Raw genomic sequence first — 24,543 nt, 5'->3', positions numbered from 1 at the left:
TGGCCCAGGGGACTTGTCGACCCCAAGGTTTTTCAAAATTGCTAATACATCCTCCCTCCGAACACCTACCTCCTCCAGCCTACCCGCCTGTATCACACTCTCATCCTCAAAAACATGGCCCCTCTCCTTGGTGCACACTTAAGAAAAGTATTCATTCAACGCCTCTCCCATCTCTTCTGACTCCATGCACAAGTTCCCACTACTATCCTTAACCGGCCCTAACCTCACCCTGGTCATTCTTTTATTTCTCACACAAGAGTAAAAAGACTTGGGGTTTTCCTTGATCCGACCCGCCAAGGACTTCTCATGCCCCCTCCTAAGCCATTTTTTTTTTTAGCTCATTCCTTGCAACCTTGTAACCCTCAAGCGACCCAACTGAACCCTGTTTTCTCATCCTTACATACGCTTCCTTTTTCCTCTTGACAAGACATTCAACCTCTTTTGTGAACCATGGTTCCCTCACATGGCCATTTCCTCCCTGCCTGACAGGGACATACCTATCAAGGACATGAAGTGTTAGTTCCTTGAACAAGCTCCATTTTTCATTAGTGCCTTTCCCTGACAGTTTCTGTTCACATCTTATGTTCCCTAATTCTTGCCTAATCGCATCATAATTACCCCTCCCCCAATTATAAACCTTGCCCTGCCGTATGGCCCTATTCCTCTCCATCGCAATAGTGAAAGACACCGAATTGTGGTCACTATCTCAAAAGTGCTCTCCCACAAACAAATCTAACACTTGGCCCGGTTCATTACCCAGTACCAAATCCAATGTAGCCCCACCTCTTATCGGCCTATCCACATATTGTGTCAGGAAACCCTCCTGCACACACTGTACAAAAACTGCCACATCCGAACTGTTTGACCTACAGAGGTTCCAATCAATATTTGGAAAGTTAAAGTCACCCATGACAACTACCCTGAGACCTCCACACCTATCCATAATCTGTTTTGCAATTTCTTCCTCCACATCTCTATTATTATTTGGGGGTCTATAGAAAACTCCTAACAACGTGACCGCTCCTTTCCTATTTCTAACTTCAGCCCATATTACCTCAGTAGGCAGATCCCAGATCCCTGGATAGTCAGAGGCTTTTCCCCAGGGTAGAGGGGTCAATTACTAGGGGGCATAGGTTTAAGGTGAGAGGGGCAAGGTTTAGAGTAGATGTACGAGGCAAGTTTTTTTACGCAGAGGGTAGTGGGTGCCTGGAACTCGCTACCGGAGGAGGTGGTGGAAGCAGGGACAATAGTGACATTTAAGGGGCATCTTGACAAATACATGAATAGGATGGGAAGAGAGGGATACGGACCCAGGAAGTGTAGAAGATTGTAGTTTAGTCGGGCAGCATGGTCGGCACGGGCTTGGAGGGCCGAAGGGCCTGTTCCTGTGCTGTACATTTCTTTGTTCTTTGTAACCCCCTCGAACTGCCTTTCTGCTGCCGTTAAACTATCCTTGATTAACAATGTTACTCCTCTACCTCTTTTACCACCTTCTCTACTCTTACTGAAACATCTATACCCCGGAACTTCCAACAACCATTCCTGTCCCTGTTCTAACCATGTCTCCGTAATGGCCACAACATCGTAGTCCCAAGTACCAATCCACACTCCAAGTTCACCAACCTTATTCTGGATGCACCTTGCATTGAAGTAGACACACTTCAACCCACCTTCCTGTCTGCCGGTACACTCCTGCGACCCTGATACCCTCCTCAGTACCTCACTACTCTCAACACTGGCTTCTGGACTACAGCTCGTTTTCCAATCCCCATGACAAATTAGTTTAAACCCGCCCGAAGAGCCATAGCAAATTTCCCTCCAGGATCTTGGTGCCCCTCTGGTTCAGGTGCAAACCATCCTGTCTGTACAGGTCCCACCTTCCCCAGAATGTGCTCCAATTATCCACGTAACTGAAACTCTACCTCCTACAGCATCCCTGCAGCCACGTGTTTATCTGCACTCTCTCCCTGTTCCTCAACTCGCTAGCACGTGGCACCGGCAACAAACCAGAGATGACAACATGGTCTGTCCTGGCTCTCAGCTTCCACCCTGGCTCCCTAAATTCCTGTTTTAAATCCCCGTCCCTTCTCTTACCTATGTCGTTGGTACCGATGTGTACCACGACTTGTGACTGTTCCCCCTCCCCCATAAGGATTCTGAAAACACGGTCAGAGACGTCACGGACCCTGGCACCCGGGAGGCAACATACCATCCGTGAGTCTCTTTTGTTGCCACAGAACCGTGTATCTGTCCCTCTAGCTATCGAGTCCCCAATAACTATTGCTCTCCTGCTCTCCCCCTTCCCTTCTGAGCCACAGAGACGGACTCAGTGCTGGAGATCCGGTCACCGTGGCTTACCACTGGTAGGCCGTCCCCCTCAACAGTATCCAAAGCGGTATACTTGTTACTGAGGGGAATGACCACAGGGGATCCCTGCACTGACTGCTTCCTCCCAGCCCCTCTCACCGTCACCCATCTATCTTTATTCTTCGGAGTAACTAGATCCCTGAAGCTTCTATCTATGACCACCTCTGCCTCCCGAATGATTCAAAGTTCATCCAGCTCCAGCTCCAGTTCCCTAACGTGGTTTCTGAGGAGCTGGAGATGGGTGCACTTCCCACAGGTGAAATCAGCAGGGACACTGACGGCGTCCCTCACCTCAAACATTCTGCAGGAGGAACATTGCACTGCCTTCCCTGCCATCCCCCCTAGATAACTTGCAGATAAAAGAAAAGAAAGAAAGAGCTTCCCTGATATTCACTCACCCCCTTAAGTTAGAGGAGGTGGAAGGGTGTTATAAAAGACAAATTATTTGCAAAGATCCTGAAATCAGCCTCTGCTTACTTAGATTAAATTACCCAAGAGCATTTTGCAATGTCATTTTTTAAAAATTTCACCTGGCAATAAAATTGCAAGGAAAGAAATTATTGCCTTTTAAGCATTCCACTAAGACCATCTCAGCCACAGATGAAGTGAAATAAACCACAATGACAAAAAGGAACAATGTTTGACAATAGAATGGACTTTAATCACTACTTTAAAATCACGGCAAAAGGGAAATAAGAAAAGTCAGAAAAATCAACAGTTCCAGGCTATTCTAACCATCTGAAATATTTCATAGAAAGTGCAACCCATCTCTTCCTGTAATAGAGCAATAAGTTAAGGTTGGAAAAGATCTTCCAAGTTACTCTTGACAGTACTGGATGTTATCACTTTAACAGGAGCTCTACAAAAAAGACCACAATAGGCAAAAGTAGATTTATCCTAAGCTCTGACCACCTTGCTCTATTTGCTCAATGGTCATGTCAATTACTGCACAGTAAACAATTTTCGAGTAGTGTGTTATTCCAGCGCTTCAAAGATACCAGAAAAATCTGAATGGCCCAGTATTAAAAACATTTGTTTAAAAAACATGGTATTCTTAGAACTGTGTCAATCCTAAAGAATCACAGGTGCACATAAGACCCAGAGGCAAAAACAAAAAGGCAACACTAGTCTTCATTTGTACAGGAGAAGTACAACAGGGACCAAGTAAAATTACAACGGGCTTCTCTGCAACGCAGAGCAAGTGTTCTACCTGTACCATAAGGGTTTGGCACATATTGGGCGAGAATCTCCGACCCCCCGCCCGGTCGGAGAATCGCCGGGGGCTGGCGTGAATCCCGCCCCCGCCGGTTGCCGAAGTCTCCGGCACCGGATATTCGGCGGGGGCGGGAATCGTGCCGCGCCGGTTGGCGGGCCCCCCGCGCGATTCTCCGGCCCGGATGGGCCGAAGTCCCGCCGCTAAAATGCCTGTCCCACCGGCGTAGATTAAACCACCTACCTTACCGGTGGGACAAGGTGGCGCAGGCGGGATCCGGGGTCCTGGGGGGGGGGGGGGGGGGCGCGGGGCAATCTGGCCCCGGGGGGTGCCCCCACGGTGGCCTGGCCCGTGATCGGGGCCCACCGATCCGCGGGCGGGCCTGTGCCGTGGGGGCACTCTTTCCCTTCCGCCTTCGCCATGGTCTCCACCATGGCAGAGGCAGAAGAGACTCCCTCCACTGCGCATGCGCGGGAATGCCGTCAGTGGCCGCTAACGCTCCCGCACTTGCGCCACCCGGATATGTCATTTCCGCGCCAGCTGGCGGGGCACCAAAGGCCTTTTCCGCCAGCTGGCGGGGCGGAAATTCGTCCGGCGCCGACCTAGCCCCTTAGGGTTGGGGCTCGGCCCTCAAAGATGCAGAGCATTCCGCACCTTTGGGGCGGCGCGATGCCCGACTGGTTTGCGCCGTTTTGGGCGCCAGTCGGCGGACATCGCGCCGTTTTCGGAGAATTTCGCCCATAGGGTTAACATGGCACCGAGTATAGTACCAACCACAACAGTAATGTACGAGGTCACATGACCCAGATCTAAGGAGCCCAGTTTTGGACAAAGCTCTGTGCACAGGCAAGCATGGAGACAGCTGCGAGCTTCAACCCTTTACTGTATATGTACATACTTTTTGTTGTTGATAAATATATACAGTAAACCAATTTAAGTCTATGAAGACTGCAAGAACACCCATGAATGGTACCGACGCCCTACAACATGTTGGGACAAAATGGTATACCTCAAAAACTCACCAAAAAAATGCAGAGTTAAACTAAAATCCTGCAAGACTAAAGAAAAATTTGAACAAGCATTCTGACCTGAAGAAAAGCCAGAGAAGCAGACGTGCAGAGGAAAATTGCCAGGGCAAAGTTGCAAAGAAAGGCTTGGAGCCTGAAGGCAGAAAATTAAAATTCCTCACTGCAGCAGAAGATTCCATAGGATCTCTTGGAAGTCTAGCTTCAATTTCCAGAGTGCGGAGTCTGCAAACCTAGCATGGGTAAGCTAATTTCCAGGATAAAACAAATCTTGAAAAATTTTGACTTCCGGTGGTGGCGATGTGCTGAACAGTCGCACAAAAGGTGGCTCTGTTCCAGAAACTTCAACTTAGGCTCTTTTAATCGGGAAATCGGACATTAAACTAACAAACACCCCAACCCTAAAACAAACAACCACCCGGGGAAATGCCATCAAGTCAGCCGAAAAGACAGTAAGAGTCAGGAGTGGAAGACCCAGCCTGCAGACATGAGGACTGAAGCAGACAGAGCAAGAAATTATGGACTGAGAGGGACGGCCAGCATAAACGCCAGCCCATCCACTGAACTCTGCAGCAGCTGGATGAGGTGACAAACATGAGAGTCACACAACCAGCGTGTGACTGGTGTTCTGTGATGCTCCCAGTCCCAAGACGAAACAGGTCCATCTCTATTTGCAATCGACCTGAGCTACAGCTCAATAAAGCTGTGGGCAAAATCTTTAAAGTATCAGCTTAAGACCGACTAGGCATGGTGCTGATACTCACATCAAGAGCAAGCATTCATTCGCATCAAGGCGATGCTGCTCTCCACTGAAATTCTGGCCCAATACAACCCACCCCGTCTACCTCTATAGTAATGGCTTCATCCACAGGCCTGGAGCAGTCCCATTCCAGTAACATGATGGGAAGTTGCCAATCAGTGTACATGCTCTCAGAGAGCTGTCAGACACGGTGACAAGATATATTGTCAAAGGAAAGGAAACCTGCAAATCACATGCAGAAAGTTTTCAGACTATCTCATTGGTCTCAAGGTCACAACCGAAACAGACATAAGCCACTAGTCTCACCACTAGATGAGAAGGAACGAGTAGTGATGCCTCCCAGAATCCAGACGTTCCACCTATATCTAATGAGGTTCTCCTACGAGACAGTGTATGTCCAAGGTAAAAAAAAAAAACAATGACAAACACAGTTTCCAGAGCCAATGTGAGACTCCCAACAAAACAGGACATCAATCTCGAAGAGCTGGAAGCGTACTCTCAATTGACAAGGAGACACCTGACCAGAAGTAAACTCCAACAGATTCACCAGGAGCAAATGCATGGTGAGTACACAGGAACATGAACATAGGAAGAGTACACCATTCAGCCCCTCGAGCCTGGTCCACCATTCAATGAAATCATGGCTGATCTGTGGCCTATTTCCACCATATGTCTGCCTTTGACCCATATTCCTTAATATCTTTGCTTAACAAAAATCTATCCCAGATTTAAAATTAACAATTGTTCTAGCTTCAACTGCTGTTTGTGGGAGAGAGTTCCAAACCTCTGCCACCTTTTGCGTAAAGAAGTGCCTCTTAACATCTCTCCTAAATGGTCTGGTCCTAATTTTACGGCTATGCCCCTTAGTTCTAGAATCTCCAATAAGTGGAAATAGTTCATCTTTATCAAACCTGCCTTTTCCCTGTTAATATCTTGAAGGTTTCAATCAGATCACCCTTAATGTTCTAAATTCTAGAGAAAACACGCCTAATTTGTATAATCTATCTTCAGAATGTAAGCCCTGAAGTCCAGGCATCATTCGTATAAACCCAAGTTGCACTCCCTCCAAGACCAAAATATCCTGCCTAGACCTGCTCAAGTACTCCAAGTGGGGTCTAACCAGGGTTTGATAAAACTGTAGCATAACTTCTATGTCTTTATACCCCCGTCCTCTAGATATAAAGTCCAGCATTCCATTAGCCTTCTTGATTAATTTCTGCACTTGTTCGTGGAATTTTAAAGATCTATGCAACTGATTCCACAGGTCGCTTTGGACATCCACTGAGTTTAGTTTCATACCAATTAGAAAGTCTAAATCCTGATCTATCCTTTATAATCACACTTGCTTACATTGAATCCCATCTGCCACAGTTTTGCCCATTCACCTAGTCCATCAATATCCCTTTGTAATTTTATGCTGTCATCTACATTGTCTACAATGCCATCCAACTTTGTGTTGTCTGAAAATTTGAATATTTGGCTTTCTATGCCATGATCCAAGTCATTAATGAATGTGAACAATTGAGACCCTAATACAATTTCCCTGTGGGACACCACTAGTCAGATCCTGACAATTTGAGTATTTGCCCATAGTCCCTACTTTCTGTCGCCTGCAACTCAACCAATTTCCCAGTCAGGTCAGTAATATGTCCTCAATTCCGTGGGTGCCTACCTTAGTTAACAGTCTCTTATGTGGGGCTTTATCAAATGCCTTTTGGAAGTCCATATAAACAACATCCATAGACATTCCCCTGTCTAATGCCTCATTCACCTCTTCAACAAATTCAATTAGATTTGTCAAACATGATCTTCCCTTCCATGCTGGCTCTCCCCATTTACCCTATCCTGTATTATTGACGGCAACATTTCCCCCACCACAGATGTCAGGCTAACTGGTCTGTAATTCCTTGGTTTTCCTCTTTCGCCCTTCTTAAAAAGCGGAGTGACATGAGTAATTTTCCAATCCAGACGACTCCTGAACCTAAGGAACTCTGAAAGATTCTAGTTAGAGCATCTACTCGGTGCTCCTCTACTTCCTTTAACTCCCTCGGATGGAAACCGATATGTCCTGGCGATTTGTCATTATTTCCATTAATTTCCTCATTATTGATGGTTTGCTTACGCTAATTTTAGTTAGTCACTGTCCCCGATCCACTATTAATGAAATGAAAATGAATGAAAATCGCTTATTGTCACAAGTAGGCTTCAAATGAAGTTACTTAGAAAAGCCCCTAGTCGCCACATTCCAGCGCCTGTTCGGGGAGGCTGGTACGGGAATTGAACCGTGCTGCTGGCCTGCCTTGGTCTGCTTTCAAAGCCAGCGATCTAGCCCTGTGCTAAACAGCCCCGGGACTTCCAGCAAGCTATCCTCCTTTTCCACAGTAAACACTGAGGCAAAGTAATTATTCATCATGTCTGCCATTCTCCCACAGTCATTGACAATATCCCCACTTTCAGCCTTTCGCAGGCCAACATTGCTACAAACCACCCGTACACATTACACATCCTGTGTTGTCACTTGACACCTTGAAATTCACCCAGTCTAGCTTTGATGAAGGACCATTATAATACAGTGGAAGGTCGATGGGGTCCATTCATATTCGTCTAACACGTTGGAATTTTGATGTTCATTTTATCAAATGTGAAATAGGTTGGAATGCTATAGTTTTTTGTTGATGGTCCATTCTGAGTGTGATGTATTGCACTTGGGAGGGTTTTAGACTTGAGTATTTGAATGAGCGTTGAGAGGGTCGAATAAGGTGAGATGGTTCAAAAGAGGGGACGGTGCCAGAGAAGTAGGGGGTCAGATCAAGGTGTGATCAGGTAGTAAGTATTATGCTACCACAGAGACAGTCCTTGATGGTAAGTGTTGGGACATAGAGCTAGGTGGGGAGACTGAAGGATAATAATAATCGCTTATTGTCACAAGTAGGCTTCAATGAAGTTACTGTGAAAAGCCCCTAGTCGTCACATTCCGGCGCCTGATTGGGGAGGCCAGTACGGGAATTGAACCCGCGCTGCTGGCATTGTTCTCCATTACAAGCCAGCTGTTTAGCCCACTGTGCTAAAGGGGGAAGGAGTGTCATCACTCTCAGTAAGGTTTCTGTCATGGCCATGATGTCGATGCAATCATCCACAATAAATTCATGAATAGGAAGAACCTTGAACACAGACGAACAGACATTTTGAAAGGAGCAAACAAATTGATTTGAGCTAATCAATCATTACCAATTTAAAAATTTCCTGCCTACTCAGCTTGTCAGGTTTATCAATATTCTTGGGATAAACAATATCCATGAAAGATGGAGCACACACTCATTCAGCAGTAGGAAGATTTGAACTTGACTTTGAGACTGGATTTGCTCTTAAGTGAACTCCTTTCTTATAAAATTCTCACTAATTTATGAGATGTCTATCATTAGCCACCTGAGTAGAAGTTATTTTCATCTAAATCATAACATGATCCAAAAGGTTAAGAGACTGTAGGCAGAGGCTGCAAAAATTAGACGTTCAGTATGAAGAAAGGCATTTACTTTCTGTAGTTCTGTTGTCACCATATAGTTTGGTTCTTTGCCAACTACTGTCATCACTAAAGGATTTAGAATATTTAGTTTCCCTTCAGTGTTTACTGCTAGATTGCTGACAAAGAAAGAAATGGGCTTCTGTTTATTTTGTACTTTATTACAGCTCTCAGACCTATTAAAATGCAGTGCAGTGAAAATATATGCAAATATAAAAATAATTTTGCACACCGGAAGCTTGGGAAAAGATCAAGTGTGAATGGCTATCTTTCTTTGGCAGTATTAATTGAGGTATGATGTTGTGCAAGAGATTTCCTTTCTGAATATTACCGTGGAATCTTTACTAACCAGATAAAGCTTGAGACAGCCAGGCAGGAACTTGATTTAGTGCTTCATTCAAAGATTAGGACCACTGACAATGCACCATTGCATCAACGTCGATGTCAGATTGAATTGCATACAACCAGATTGAATGTACAACCAAGGAACAGGCCATGCAACCCAACTGGTCCCTGCAGGTGTATCGGATCTCCACGTCCGCTTTTAAGTTAAGTGTTTTGGCCTTTGTTGTCCTCTGCAACCCAGGTTCAGAGGCGAAGGGCCACTATAAACCAGTGTGCTGCCCAGTGCATTATTATTTCCTTTTGATTCTGATGCTGCGGGTCATCTGTCATGGAAAAAGGTTAATTCGGAAGTGGATTGCTTCAATAATACATATTGAAATCACAGCAGATAATTCAAGCAAATAGAATGTTTCTTCTTCAAATTATATTGAATCCAATGCTGTGACCATGCTATAATCTATGCAAACTCATATGTTCAACTCAGGAGAGTTCAGTTCCCAATTAGACTTTCAAATTCAAGACGTCACAGGACCAGATTTCTTTGTTTTTACAGAACTTGTGTTGCATTTCTAGGCTTCTTTTTACACATGGTGAGCTTCATATAGCTTTTCCAGAGGGGAAGTTGTTGTCATGTAAAATTTAAAGTCTTAGGTGAAAATATCTTTAGAAATCCAGTGTTTAAATAAGTCATTGGTTGTCCCTCAATTCACTGATGACATCTATTCAGGGTCACCAGTTTCTGCAATCAGTCTTTATGTAACTGATTCTAAATCTGCATATCTTTTTGGCACATGAGTAAGGATGGCCCATGAGGTGGTGGAATCTGGATGCAGGTGTGGCTTCTTTTTCTTCCTTCTCCAACATCACCGTTCCTCATCGTTTAAGATATTATGATTCAAAGCTTGATTGACAAGTTGTCGCCATTCTAAACAATTGGTAACAAGTTCCTCCCAGTCATCATTTCAAGAACAACTTCAGAATGCCTTTAAGTATTTTCTCTGCGCTCCCCTCGAACATGGGCAATTTGAGAGTTGGTAAAACAGGAACTGGTGGGGATGATGAATTTTGGCCAGTCGGATATGCTATCCAGTCAATCAAAGGTGATTACTTCTCCATGGACCGCCACCTTGATGTGATGAAGAGGCTTGCGTGTTCCATTGATCCCTTGAGGGACACTTATAACAAGGGAATTCTTTCCTCCTTGTATTTGAAGTGCTGTTGCAATTAAAATGTCAATCTGACAGCAAATGATTTGTGGGTCTCTATTGGCAGGGGATGGAAAGGAAAGGGGGCGGGCAGGAAGGGCAGGGCGTGAGCAGAAGTGGCAGGGCATTTTTTAATCGTTTTACGGGTTTTTGTGGTCACTGGCTAGGCCAGTACTTATTGCCCATCCCTATCTGCCCTTGGGAAGGTGGTGTTGTGCTTACTCTTGAACAGCTGCAGTCCACATGCTGTACAAACACCCACAGTGCTGTTCAGAAAGTAATTCTAGAATATTGACCCAGCGACATTGAATGAACAATGATATATTTCCACATCAGGAAGGTATGTTACTTGGGGGGAATTTGCAGGGGGTACGTTTTCCAATGTGTCTGCTGCCTTTGTGCTTCTAGATGGTAGGCATGGTAGTACAGTGGTTAGCACAGTTGCTTCACAGCTCCAGGGCCCCATGTTCGATTCCCGGCTTGGGTCACTGTCTCTGCGGAGTTTGCACTTTCTCCCCGTGTCTGCGTGGGTTTCCTCCGGGTGCTCCGGTTCCCTCCCACAGTCTAAAAAATGTGCAAGTTAGGCCATGCTAAATTATTCTTAGTGTCCAAAAAGGTTGGGTTGGGTTGGGTCAGGAGTGTGAAGGATAGGATGGGGGTGTGGGCTTTGGTAGGTTGCTCTTTCCAAGGGCCGGTGCAGACTCGATGGGTCAAATGGCCTCCTTCTGCACTGTAAATTCTATGATATTATGGTAGAGGCCAGAGGTTTGGGAGGTGCTGTAGAAGGAGCTATGATGAGTTGCTGCAGCGCACTTTGTAAATGGTACCCACTGCTGCCACTGTGCATTGGTGATGAGAGAATAAATGGTGAAAGTGGTAGATGGGGTGACAATCAAGTGGGCTGCTTTGTCCTGGATGGTATTCAGCTCCAAGTGTTGTTGGAGGTGCACTCTGTTCAAGTGGAAAGTATTCCTTCACACTCCTGACTTGTGTCTTGTAGATGGTGGACAGGCATTGGGGAGTCAGGTGGCGAGTTACTGCTCTTGTTTTTGGCTGGTCCATTTCTTGCCAATGGTAACTCCCAGAATGTTAATAGTGGGGATTCAGCAATGGTAATGCCATTGAACGTCATGGGGAGATGGCTAGATTCTCTCCTTGTTGGAGAAGTTTATTGTCTGGCACTAATATGCCACATATCAACCCAGGCCTTAATATTGTTCAGGTCTTGCTGCATTGGACATGCACTGCTGCAGTAGTGAGGAGTTGCAAATGGTGCTGAACATAGTGCAGCCATCTGCAAATATTCCCACTATGATGGACAGAAGGTCATTAATGAAGTAGCTGAAGATGGTTGGGCCTCAGACATTACCATGAGAAATTACTGCAGTGATATTCGTGGAATCAAATGACTGACCTCCAACTGCCACAACACCTTCCTTTGAGTGGCATCAGATGCATATCATGGAAAGGATGGAATGGCTTGGTATGCTAAAGTTCATGAGCAGTGTGCAAGAGAGAATGGCATCGGGGAGATGGCATGAAAGGATGGTAGAATTTAGGATGGTCATGACTGGGAAGGGATGGAACATCTTGGAATGGTGGATAGCATGGAAGGTAGGAGATGGCAAGGAAGGAGTGGACAGGAGGATAGCATGGGTCGGATGGAATGGCAAGGTGAATGAAATGATGAAATTGATTAAGTATACTAAATTGCCATCAAATGCTTTTCAGGGCTCTGCTACCATGTCCATGTTATAAACATGGATAATTGGAGGACCAATATTGCTGTCTCTTTAACAAAATACTTACAAGCTGATTAGCCAAAGCAGTTGCATAAAGTCATAAATTCAGATTTCTCTTCTTTAAACTGAATGTGAATTCTATCATGTTATGATCAGTCGTACCTGGAGGATGTTTTACTATGCGGTCACCAATTAGTCCCGTCTCTTTACACATTACCAGGACCAAAATAGCCTGTTCCCTGATTCCAGAACATATTGTTCTAAGAAACTGCCCAAAATAGACTTTATGAATTCGTACTCCAGGCTAATCTTTGCCAATTTGATTTGTCCAATCTATAAGAAGATTAAAATCTCCCACAACTATTGCAGTACCTTTCTTACTAACCCCTATTATTAATTGATTTATACTCTGTCCTACACTGTAGCTACTCAGGGGGCCCACAAACCACTGGACACCACTGACTTCTTGCCTTAACTATTTATTTTCTCCACCCAAACTGATTCTACATTTTGAGGCTGGTTTAGCTCAGTAGGCTAGCCAGTTTGTGGAGCAGAACAAGGCCAGCCTTGTTCTCTTCATATTCTCTTCATTGATAAGACTTCAAATAAGCACTTGGATCACTGAATGTGTCAGCAGAAAAAAACATCTATCAGGCTGCTACTGCACTTGAGCATCGTTTTCCTCTGTTTTATTGAGTGCCAGACTTCAATTCTTGTATCCCCTTATATTGCTTCCTCCTATGTCTAATCTCTTCCACTCGTACCATCCATCGAGATTGCTGCGCTCCTCCAATTCTGAATGAATGAAAACATTCGGCTAGGAGGGCGGGCGCAGGGCCCGCGCTCCCCAGCAAGTGGCTGGCTTGCTGGCCAGTGAGAGCAGCTGGGAAGGTCATAGAACATAACAGCGCAGTACAGGCCCTTCGGCCCTCGATGTTGCGCCGACCTGTGAAACCACTCTAAAGCCCATCTACACTATTCCTTTATTGTCCATATGTCTATCCAATGACCATTTGAATGTCCTTAGTGTTGGCGAGTCCACTACTGTTGCAGGCAGGGTATTCCACGCCCTTACTACTCTCTGAGTAAAGAACCTACCTCTGACATCTGTCTTATATCTATCTCCCCTCAATTTAAAGGTATGTCCCCTCGTTCTAGACATCACCATCCGGGGAAAAAGGTCGGGAGCTGTTCGGCGGCAGCGGGGCCATGGGCCGCAGCCCTGGCAGTACATTACAGGTAGAGGCTGGTGGAAGCTGTGCGGATCGGGGAGTGGAGTGAGGCCTGCGCCATGTGGCAGCAGGCCAGCCTGAAATGGGCCTGGGCTGGGCAGCAGGAGAATAGCTTTCACTAACAAAAATGGCAGGTGGAAAAGAGAGGAGAGAGGAATGAGAATGCAGAATATTACCCACCATAAACATCTACTGTGCAAACTGTTGTTTACACCATTCCATTGCGACTGACCAGAAGTAAAATGGAACCCTGAACAATGAGGGACCGCCAATATAAATCCAGCTGAAATGTGCCTCTATCCTCTTCGCGCATCCTTCAAACCTGTGCTCGAAGACCTGCATTGACTCTTGGCAAAGCTGAACTTTAAAATTGTGTTCTTTGTGTACAAATTCCTTGCCTTTCCTTAGCTCTGTAATTTATTTCTTCCAGCCCCATAATCCCCCCAAGATATCTGCACCCTAAGCCCTGGAATTTCCTCCCTTAACATCTCCACCATAAATGTTTCTGAACCATGGTGGATTTGAACACAAATTATCTTAATTATTAGTCCAATAACAATCATTATACTACTCCATGCCATAATGAATGCAAGCTATCATTTTCAGCACACGCTTTCAAAAACATACGAATTTCCAATAACCTAATTTGCAGAACCATCTCATTAACATTACTCAGTTCAACAGAGCAAGCTGATTTCGCAGAATAAAAGAAGCAATGGCATAGCACGGATGCTACTTCAGCTCATGACTGTGCTCAGTACCTCTTCCTGGCAATTCTTATGTAAGAAGAATGTTGGCTTTCCCTACCATCAGTGTTAGGGAGGCTGCCAACTGCAAGTGGCAATTTAAGTAAGCACTGCATCGCATGTCGCGAGGTTCTGACAGGAATATCACATTAAGGGGGCAAGGGTTTGCCCAAAAATATCAATTACACAGTAACATAATTCATTTGATGCCAAATCAAGTCCAATTATGTGCGCTTTGCACCAAAAACAATACATCAGTTGTGCACAGATTAAATCAACTCCCAATAGGCTCAGTACTTAAGCATGTTCTCCAATGGTGATAGTGAGTACTCCACCAAAAATCAGATGTCAGTCAAAAAACACAAGTCTATTGTAATGAGATATTTCCTTTAAAATATAAAGTAATGTTCAAATGATGAGACTCGGCTTTAATAATTTATTCCACACCCAAAGCTATGTATATACCAAAATTAAGATCTAGACATGCTTAATGAACAATTAGGCAAGGACATATTTGAGTGTAAAATTCAAATTGAACATTCAAACTTAAATGAGTGTACCAACATCACAATGTGCAAAGCCTCATATTAGCACGAAGATAATAAAACATATGATCTGGATGAACTTGAAGGAGTTAAAAGAAAAACATTTACTGGAAAAGTGAAGAACTGTACTGAAAGGTAATTAGATTTAAAAAGTATCCCACGACTCTTCTGCTAGAAAAACAACCGGCGGGATTCTCCATTCCGGAGATATTGGGCGCGATTGTCCCCCAAAAATTTCTGAATTAATTGTGGCAGGTTTTTCAGGGAGTTTCCCACCAGCTCTGCCGGCGCGTTTCCCACCGCTATTCAATGACACAAGTCACTTTTTTGGGCCCTGGGGAGTTTCTCACTGGTTTAAAATCATACAATTTACAGTGCAGAAGGAGGCCATCCGACCCATCGAGTCCGCACCAGCCCATGGAAAGAGCACGCCACTTAAGCCCACACCTCCACCCTATCCCCGTAACCCAGTAACTCCACCTAATCATTTTGGACACTAAGGGAAATTTTAGCATGGCCAATCCACGTAACCTGCACAGGGTTAGACAGCTGGTTTGTGATGCAGAACAAGGCCAGCAGCGCGGGTTCAATTCCCGTACCAGCTTATCCGAACAGGTGCCGGAATGTGGCGACAAAGGTCTTTTCACAGTAACTTCATACTTGTGACAATAAAATATTATTATTATTATTGTCTTTGGACTGTGGGAGGAAACCCGAGCACCATGAGAAATCCTGCGCAGACACAGGGAGAACATGCAGGCTCCACACAGGTAGTGACCCAAGCTGGGAATTGAACCTGGGACCCTGGAGCTGTGAAGCGACAGTGCTAACCACAATTCAAAACAGCTCCCACCATACTGTTTTCCTCCAATACCATGATAGATTCTCCCTCCACTTTGATTGATGAGCATTAGCTTGTAGACCAAATTAGCATTACCGAAATTGGAGTTGTTTATATGCATGTTAAGCCAAATCGTGATTTGCAGATCAGATTGCGATAAATTAGAATATAATTCGTGCCAACTTCAAATTATTATATAACCACTTACCTGCCAGCAGGAAGGTAATTAGACAGGTCTCTTTTGGCAAGTAGAGCTTCAGGCGAGAGCCACTGAAGACGTATTCAACCACAGCCTCTGAACGGCCGGCTCTCTGCAGGAATGGCAGAAATTGCTTGGCTTTCTGGGTGTCCTGGAAGCAATCAGACATAAACTTATTTGGGAATGTAGACTGAGCACCACCAGCAAAGCATGACACAAATGAATACTGATGTCAATCAGCAATGAGAACTCAGAATAAATTTTTACCCTGAGCCTAGGGGCATTTGAGGAGCTGTATCTCTTGTGGATACAACAGACTGAAATCTTTCTCTTATCAGTGCCATTCAAACAGATCACACTGCAAATTTAGCCATTAAATGTGGCTACAGTGACCATACATCGAAAGTAGTTTTCTTTCAACAAAGCTTTTTGTGATGCTTGCAAAAATAAGGTACAATCTAAATGTGAGCCCCTCAACTGGACGAACTGCAACGTCTTAAGTTTGAAGAGCAACAGCGTTGATATTTTGTGTTGAATAACAATGAAGCAATCACCTTACTGCAAGTACCCATCAGCTAACATTATTCTCCACCAGCGTTGCTCACTACTGTGTAGCAAGATATAAAGGCATTTTGTTTTGATGTTCATTCAGTTCAGATCTCAAGCATATATATGGCTAAGAAAAAAATCCCTCAAATTATTTAACTAATTCTCCAGTCAGGAAAATGAAGTGTCGTTCCTCAAGGTTGAAGTGAGCTTTATTGGAACAGTACAGTGGGCGGAGGACAAAAATGTTAGAGTGGGAATGGAGTGGACAATTAAAATGACAGATGACTGGAAGTTCGGGGCACACTGTGGACTAAATGGAGGTATTCTGCAAAAGCAATTACCCAATCTGCATTTGGTCTCCCACAATGCAGCCAACTCTGCATCACGAGCAGCAAATACATTATACTAAATTGAATGAGGTGCAAGCAAATCGCTGCTATACCTGGAAGGAGTCTTTGGGGTCTTGTATGGTGAGAAGGAAGCTGGTCATGGGGTAGGTTCTGCATTTGCATGGGAAGTGCCGGGGAGAGGGTGGATTGAGGAGTGGGCTTGGGTGTCACAGAGGGAAAAATACCTCCAGTTCAATACGGAGGCTGGTGAAGTAGAAGGCGAGGGCAAGGAGAACGCTTTTGTAGTTCAGGGAGAGAGTAAGAGGCAAGAGCAGGAAATTGAACATACATGGCCGAGCATGATGGAAGGGAATCCTCAGTGAAGGAAAAAGGAAGACGCATCCATAGGTCATATTAACGTAACAGATGAAATAAACACTGATAAACTGGGAGAATGTAATTGTGACCTTGCAAGGGGTGAAGAAATGTAATCAAGGTCAGCTGGCTTATTGCTTCTCGGCCTTTTGACTAAGATGAGCATGAGGTCAGGTGCAATGCCTGGATCTGGTATGTCTCCCTTGTGGGGACCATGAATTAGATTGTTTGAATTGTTTTTTGAAACAGGTAAGGAGCTGGATTAGGGCTTTGCCCCTGTCCACACTCTGAGTTCTGGCTTTGTAACACTGATAAAGTAATAAAAGAAAAAAAATCAGTTGGCTTAAAAATATCTCTGCCACTATGGTTGGGTGTCAGACACTCCCCTCTCCCTCCTGCATCGTCCTCAGTGTTTCACTCATATAGGCCCAGGTGACTTGTGATTGTTTAGAAAGATATTCTGCTGTATGATCACTTTTACAACTTTAACATTAACATATTATTATGGCTGCAAAGCCTTTCTCTGTTCCTCTTCAACATCATTCCAATCTGTGGCTTTATCAATGAACTGATTTTTCTTATGCAAGGCTGGAACAGGCTAGAAAAATCTTCAGCTTCATTAATTAACAATTAGCATACACCTACAGGTGAATTACTGTCACTTTGCTTGCCAATGTCAATTTCACTGTATTTTTTGCAGGGGTCTGTCAGCAGGTGACAAGTTATACATTCTCCCTTTTCCCGTTCCCAAAATAAGCTCAGCAAAGCATAGTTGAGTCCCGGGCCAATGTAAAATATGCCCCATCTTTACTGGAGTAGACAAGTGTCGAGAATGATGTTTGAAGGACTCTTACATAGATTTCCTATTGAAACCCATATCACCACTACAACTTAGTAATTAGTTACACTAAATGTTTTATAATCTCAGTGGTACAAAATTCCAGGAACCAAATGCAAATTTCCCAACAAACCAACAATAATTACAGTTGTCTTTGAGTACAACAATGACTTTACTATAATAATAATCTTTATTAGTGTCACAAGTAGGCTTAGATTAACGCTGCAACAAAGTTACTGTGAAAATCCCCAAGTCGCCACATTCCGGCGCCTTTTGAGTACACAGAGGAAGAATTCAGAATGTCCAATTTACCTAACAAGCACGTCTTTCGGGACTTGTGGGAGGAAACCGGAGCACCCAGAGGAAACCCACGCAGACACGCAGAGGACCAGCAGACTCTGCACCGACAGTGACCCAAGCCGGGAATCGAACATGGGATCCTGGCGCTGTGAAGCAACAGTGCTAACCACTGTGCTTCCGTATCACCCATAACCACCTTCCCAATTGCTAGCTGTTCCTGCACAATAGATTTGTGAACCTTTTATAAACAAACCCAAATTGCTGAGAGAACTAAAATTTTAACATTTCTTACCATTTAAACAATGATTTTCTACTCTTCCAACCATAAGACACAGGAGCAGAATTAAGCCACTCGGCCTATCGAGTCTGCTCCGCCATTCAATCGTGGCTGATATTTTTCGAGTCTCCATTCTTGATTGTTAATCAAGAACATATCAATCTCTGTCTTAAAGACACTCAGTGATTTGGCCTCCACAGGCTTCTGTGGCAAAGAGTTCCACAGATTCACCACCCTCTGGCTGAAGGAATTCCTCCTCATCTCTGTTTTAAAGGGTCGTCCCTTTAGTCTGAGATTGTGTCCTCTGCTTCTAGTTTTTCCTACAAGTGGAAACATCCTCTCCACGTCCACTCTATCCAGGCCTCGCAGTATCCTGTAAGTTTCAATAAGATCCCCCTTCAACCTTCTAAACTGCAACGAGTACAGACCCAGAGTCCTCAACCATTCCTCATACGGCAAGCTCTTCATCCAGGGATCATTCTTGTGAACCTCTGGACCCTTTCCAATGCCAGCCAATACTTCCTTAGATACGGGGCCCAAAACTACCCACAATATTCCAAATGGGGTCTGACCAGAGCCTTATACAGCCTCAGAAGTACATCCCAGCTCTTGTATTCTAGCCCTCTCGACATGAATGCTAACAATGCATTTGCCTTCCTAACTGCCGACTGAACCTGGACGTTAACCTTAAGAGAATCTTGAACAAGGACTCCCGAGTCCCTTTGTGCTTCTGATTTCCCAAGCATTTCCCCATTCAGAAAATAGTCTATGCCTCCAATCCTCCTTCCACAGTGCATAACCTCACATTTTTTCACATTGTATTCCATCTGCCACTGCTTTGCCCACTCTCCTAGCCTGTCCAAGTCCTTCTGCAGCCCCCCTCCCCTGCTTCCTCAATCTACCTGTCCCTCTACAGATCTTTGTATCATCTGCAAACTTAGCAACAGTGCCTTCAATTCCGTCTTCTAGATCGATAAGTTATATTGTGAAAAGTTGTGGTCCCAGCACAGACCCGAGGCACACCACTACTCACAGGCTGCCATCCTGAAAAAGATCACTTTATCCCCACTCTCTGCCTTCTGCCAGTCAGCCAATCCTCTATCTGTGCCAGGATCTTACCCTTAACACCATGGGCTCTTAACTTATTTAACAGTCTCCTATGCAGAACCTTGTCAAAGGCCTTCTGGAAATCTAAATAAATCACATCCACTGGTTCTCCTTTGTCTAACGTCCTTTTTTAAAATCTTTATTATCACAAGTAGTCTTACATTGCAATGAAGTTATTGCTCAAAGCCCTTAGTCGCCACATTCCGGCACCTGGTCGGGTATACAGAGGGAAAATTTAGAATGTCCACATTACCTAACAGCACGTCTTTCGGGACGGAAACCGGAGCACCCGGAGGAATACCACGCAGACACGGGGAGAACGTGCACACTCCGCACAGTGACTCAGCCGGGAATCGAACCTGGGACCCTGGCGCTGTGAAGCAACAGTGCTACCCACTGTGCTACCGTGCTGGCCTTGTTACCTCCTCAAAGAACTCTAACGGATTTGTCAGACATGACCTCCCCTTATCAAAGCCGTGTTGACTCAGTCTTATTTTATCATGCACTTCCATCTTCAATAATGGACTCTAAAATCTTACCAATGACTGAAGTCAGGTTAACCGGCCTATAATTTTTCTTCTGCCTCTCTCCCTTCTTAAACAGTAGAGTTACATTAGCCACTTTCCAGTCCTCTGGGACCCTCTCTGCCTCCAGTGATTCCTGAAAGATCACCATCAATGCTTCCACAATCTCCTCAGCCATCTATTTTAAAACCCTGGGGTGTAGTCCATCCAGTCCAGGTGATTTATCCACCTTCAGACCTTTCAATTCCCCAGAACCTTCTCCTTAGTAATAGCCACTACACTCACCTCTGCCCTCTGGTTCTTCCCGAGCTTTGGCAACTCACTGGTGCCTTCAACCGTGAAGACTGATGCACAGTTACTATTCAATTCCGCTGCCATTTCTTTGTTTCCTATTATTACTTCTCCAGCCTCATTTTCCAGTGGTCCATTGTCCATTTTTGCCTCTCTTACCTGAAAAAACCCTCTTCCTATCTGCTTTTGTATTACTAGCTAGTTTGCACTCATATTTCATCTCCTCTCCCCTTATTGCTTTTTTAGTTGTCCTCTGCTCTCTTTTAAAGGCTTCCCAACCCTCTGGCTTCCCACTAAGTCTCGCCACTTTGTATGTTTTTTTCTTTTGTTTCCATGCTGTCCTTCACTTACCTCGTCAGCCATGGATGCCTTGTCTTCCCTTAGCAAGTTTCCTCCTCCTTGGGATGAATTTCTGTTTCAATAACCACCCCCCCCCCAAAAAAAAAAAACTCCTGCCATTGTTGTGCCACTGTCTTCCCTGCTAGGCTCCCTTTCCAATTAACTCTGGCCAGCTCCTCCTTCATGTCTTCGTAGTTACCCTTATTTAATTGTAATACTGTTACATCTGATTCCAGCTTCTCCCTCTCAAACCTCAGGGTAAATTCTATTGTATTGTATTGTGGTCACTGCTCCCTCAGGGTTCCTTCACCTTAAGTTCCCTAATTAAGTCTGCCTCATTCACATCACCAAATCCAGAATTGCCTGTTCCCTGGTAGGCTCTGTCACAAGCTGCTCTAAAAAAAACATCTTAAGACATTCCACAAATTCCTTTTCTTGGGATCCACTACCAACCTGATTTTCCCATCCACCGGCATATTGAAGATCCCCATGATTATTGTAATTATGTATTTTCTATATGCCTTTTCTATCTCCTGATTTATTTTCTGTCCCACATAGGGGTCTGTACAAAACTCCCATCAGGGTCTTTTTACCTTTGCGATTCCTCAATTATACCCACAGAGATTCTATGCCTTCTGATCCTATATCGCTCATTGCTATCTCGTTAACTTCATTCCTTACTAACAATGCAACCATGTCCCCTTTGCTCATCTGCCTGTCCTTTCGATAGGACACATATCCTTGGATATTTAAATCCCAGCCCTGATCCTCTTGCAGCCACGTCTCTGTGATGCCCACATCGTTTCAGCCAATTTCAATGTGCACAACAAGCTCATTTACCTTGTTCCGTATACTGTGCGCATTTAGGTACAACACCCTCAGTCCTGCATTGACCACCACCCTTCTCACACTTGTCACCTTTTTTGCTCTGCCTGAGGGTGATGTTGTTCTCTTATTTTTGTTCTCTATTTCCCCTTCAGTTATCACACCTTCTAAACTAACGCGCTGGTCCCCACCCCCCTGCCATGCTAGTTTAAATCCTCTTGAGTGGCTCCAGCAAACCTCCCAGCCAGGATGTTGGTGCCCCTCCAGTTTAGATGCAACCCGTCCTTCTTGTACAGTTCCCACCTGCCCCAGAAGAGATCCCAATGGTCCAGAAATCTGAAACCCTTCCTCCTACACCACCAATTCAGCCATGTATTTAGCTGCACTATCCTCCTATTTCTAGCCTCACTGGCACGGGAAGTAATCCTGAAACTACAGCCCTGGAGGTCCTGCTTTTTAGCTTACTGTCTAACTCCCTGAACTCCTTCTGAAGGAGTTCATCGCTCTTCCTGCCTATGTCGTACGTACCTATGTGTACTATGATCTCTGGCTGTTCACCCTCCCCCTTCAGCATGCCCTGTGTTCATTCAAAGACATCCTTGACCCTGGCACCAGGGAGGCAACATACCATCATGGAGTCTCTTTCACATCCACAGAAGGACCTATCTGTATCCCTTACTATAGAGTCACCTATAACTATCGCTCTTCTGCACTTTCTCCTTCCCTGCTGAACAACAGAGCCAGTTGGCTGATACCAAAATAAATAACTTCACATTTCCCACATTATATGCCATTCTGAGACCTCTTGCCCGTTTACTTTACTGCTCTAATATTCCTTTGCAGCTTTTTGTGTCCTTGTCACAGCTTACGTACCTCCTAGCTTCTTACAGTCTGCAAACTTGTAGATAGATGAATGGGTCTCTTCCTCTAAGTTACTAAATAGATTGTAAATAGCTGAGGGAAAAACATTGATTCTTGTGGTACCCCATTAGTAACAGCCTGACAAGCCAAAAAAGACCTGTTCACTCTTACATTTTTATTTTGTTCTTTAATCAACTTTTTATTCATTCTAAGATATTACCTCCAACCCCATGAACCCTTATCTTGTGCAACAACCTCCCATGTGGCACCTTATCAAATACGTTTGAAAATCCACTGGTTCCCCTTTACCTGCCCTGCTAGTTACATCTTTCAAAAAAATCACGAATTGTGTCAAACATGATTCCCCTTTATAAACCATGTTGAATGTGCCTAATCTTGGTATTATTTACTAAGTGCCCTGTTTCCACTTCATTAATGGGTCCAGTATTTTCCCAACAGCTGATGTCAGGCTAATTGATCTGTCGTTCCATGTTTTCTCTCTCCCTCTTTTCTTGGATAGCTGTATTAGATTTGTTGCTTTCCAATGTACTATGACCATTCTAGAATCTAGGGAATTATGAAAAAAGTAACCTGTCACTCCCCTATATGCATTTAGAATTTTAAAATGTGTTCTGTCAGGTCCAGAAGAATGGTCAGCTTTTAGTCCCACAACTTTCTTCAGTACTTTTTCTCTACCCATATTAATTACTTTAAAATCTTAACCCTGATTAGCCTTTGGTGTCCGACTATTTTGCAATGTTTTTTGTTGTGCTTCTACTGTTAAGATAGATACCAAATGTTGGTTTAACAACTCTACCGTTTCTTTATTCCCCATTATAATTTCTCCTGTCTCAGCTTTTAAGGGACTAATGTTAGGCTATTCTTTTTTACATAACAGCAGAAGCTCTTACAATCAATCAGTTTTACTATTTCTTGTTAGCTTACTCTCATTGTGTTTTCCCAATCATCAATTATTTGGTCATCCGTTGTTGGTTTCCATGATAAATTCCTTGTTTAGGATTCAAGATTTGGAGCAACAATATAAGACGGGACCACAGTTTAAATTCTCATTGTTCAGAACACGGATTTAATACTATAGCCAGAGGTCCTGGAATTGCCAAATCCATCCTCTTGAAATTGGGAGGGTAACTTGGTACAACCAACATACAGATACTCCATGCTATTGAGCTGCCACATATGCAGTTCCTGTTAGGTTGCAATTCATAGTTTTATTTCCACATATTATGTCAATCAGATGGCTGGGAAACATTCTTCCAGACCAGTAAGCAAAATAAAGATCTACCAACAGGCAATGCAGGCAGACTGGAGTTACTCAGCTCACTGGGGAACAACAATTGTAAAGAGGTTATTTACAGTATATTGCAATTATGGGTAGTGCTATCTCTGGAAGTACCAGTGGAATCCGCCTACATAAGTGCACCATAAGGCATCTGCAGGCAGCAGGACATTTGCCTTATAAATTTGCTGCCAGCTTCAAAACGAAGAGTAACTAATATCCAAAACAGTTGGACAAGAATATAAAAAAACTTCACAAGTCTTAATTATTGAACTTACAATAACTAGATAAGGTAGATAGTCAACAACTTTTTCCAAAGGTAGAGGTGTCTAGAACAAGAGGGCATAGGTTTAAGATGAGAGGGGAGAGATACAAAAGAGACCAGAGGGGAAATTTCTTCACACAGAGGGTGGTGAGCATCTGGAACGGGCTGCCAGAGGCAGTGGTAGAGGAGGGTACAATTTTGTCCTTTTTGACAGTTACATGGGCAGGGTGGGTATGGGGGAATATGCCAAATGTGGGCAAGTGGGACTAGCTTAGTGATAGAAACTAGAATGGACAAGCTGGGCCGAAGTGCTTGTTTCCATGCTGTAAACATCTATGACTCTATAACTAGATATCACTTGTGATACCTAGATTTCTTAAATGGTCTGTGGTACAGGCTAATAAAATACTTGGGTTTCAACTCCAATACGAGGAGGGAAAAAGAGTTCCTACTCCTGAAGACTGTTTAACGATTTGGAATTATCTATCCAAAGGGTTGTGGATGCTCCATCATTGAATATATTCAAGACTGAGATCAACAGATTTTTGATCGTTCAAGGGATATGGGGAACGAAAAGTGAAAAACAGCCGTTACTCTACTGAATGGTAGATCAGGTTTGTGGGGCC

General features: G+C 44.2%; 1 protein-coding gene across 1 annotated transcript in view; it reads right to left on the bottom strand.

Moving 5' to 3' along the window:
- snd1 (staphylococcal nuclease and tudor domain containing 1) overlaps positions 1-24,543 on the bottom strand; it is a 1,317,969-nt gene that overhangs the window by 886,813 nt on the left and 406,613 nt on the right. Inside the window, exon 15 of the mRNA XM_072471188.1 lies at positions 15,750-15,891. Coding sequence (XP_072327289.1) covers positions 15,750-15,891 — 142 coding nt within the window. The remainder of the gene's footprint in view (positions 1-15,749; positions 15,892-24,543) is intronic.

Source organism: Scyliorhinus torazame, chromosome 13 (genome assembly GCF_047496885.1).
Source record: "Scyliorhinus torazame isolate Kashiwa2021f chromosome 13, sScyTor2.1, whole genome shotgun sequence".
Classification (NCBI taxonomy): Eukaryota; Metazoa; Chordata; class Chondrichthyes; order Carcharhiniformes; family Scyliorhinidae; genus Scyliorhinus; species Scyliorhinus torazame.
This window is presented reverse-complemented; position numbering and strand designations above follow the sequence as displayed.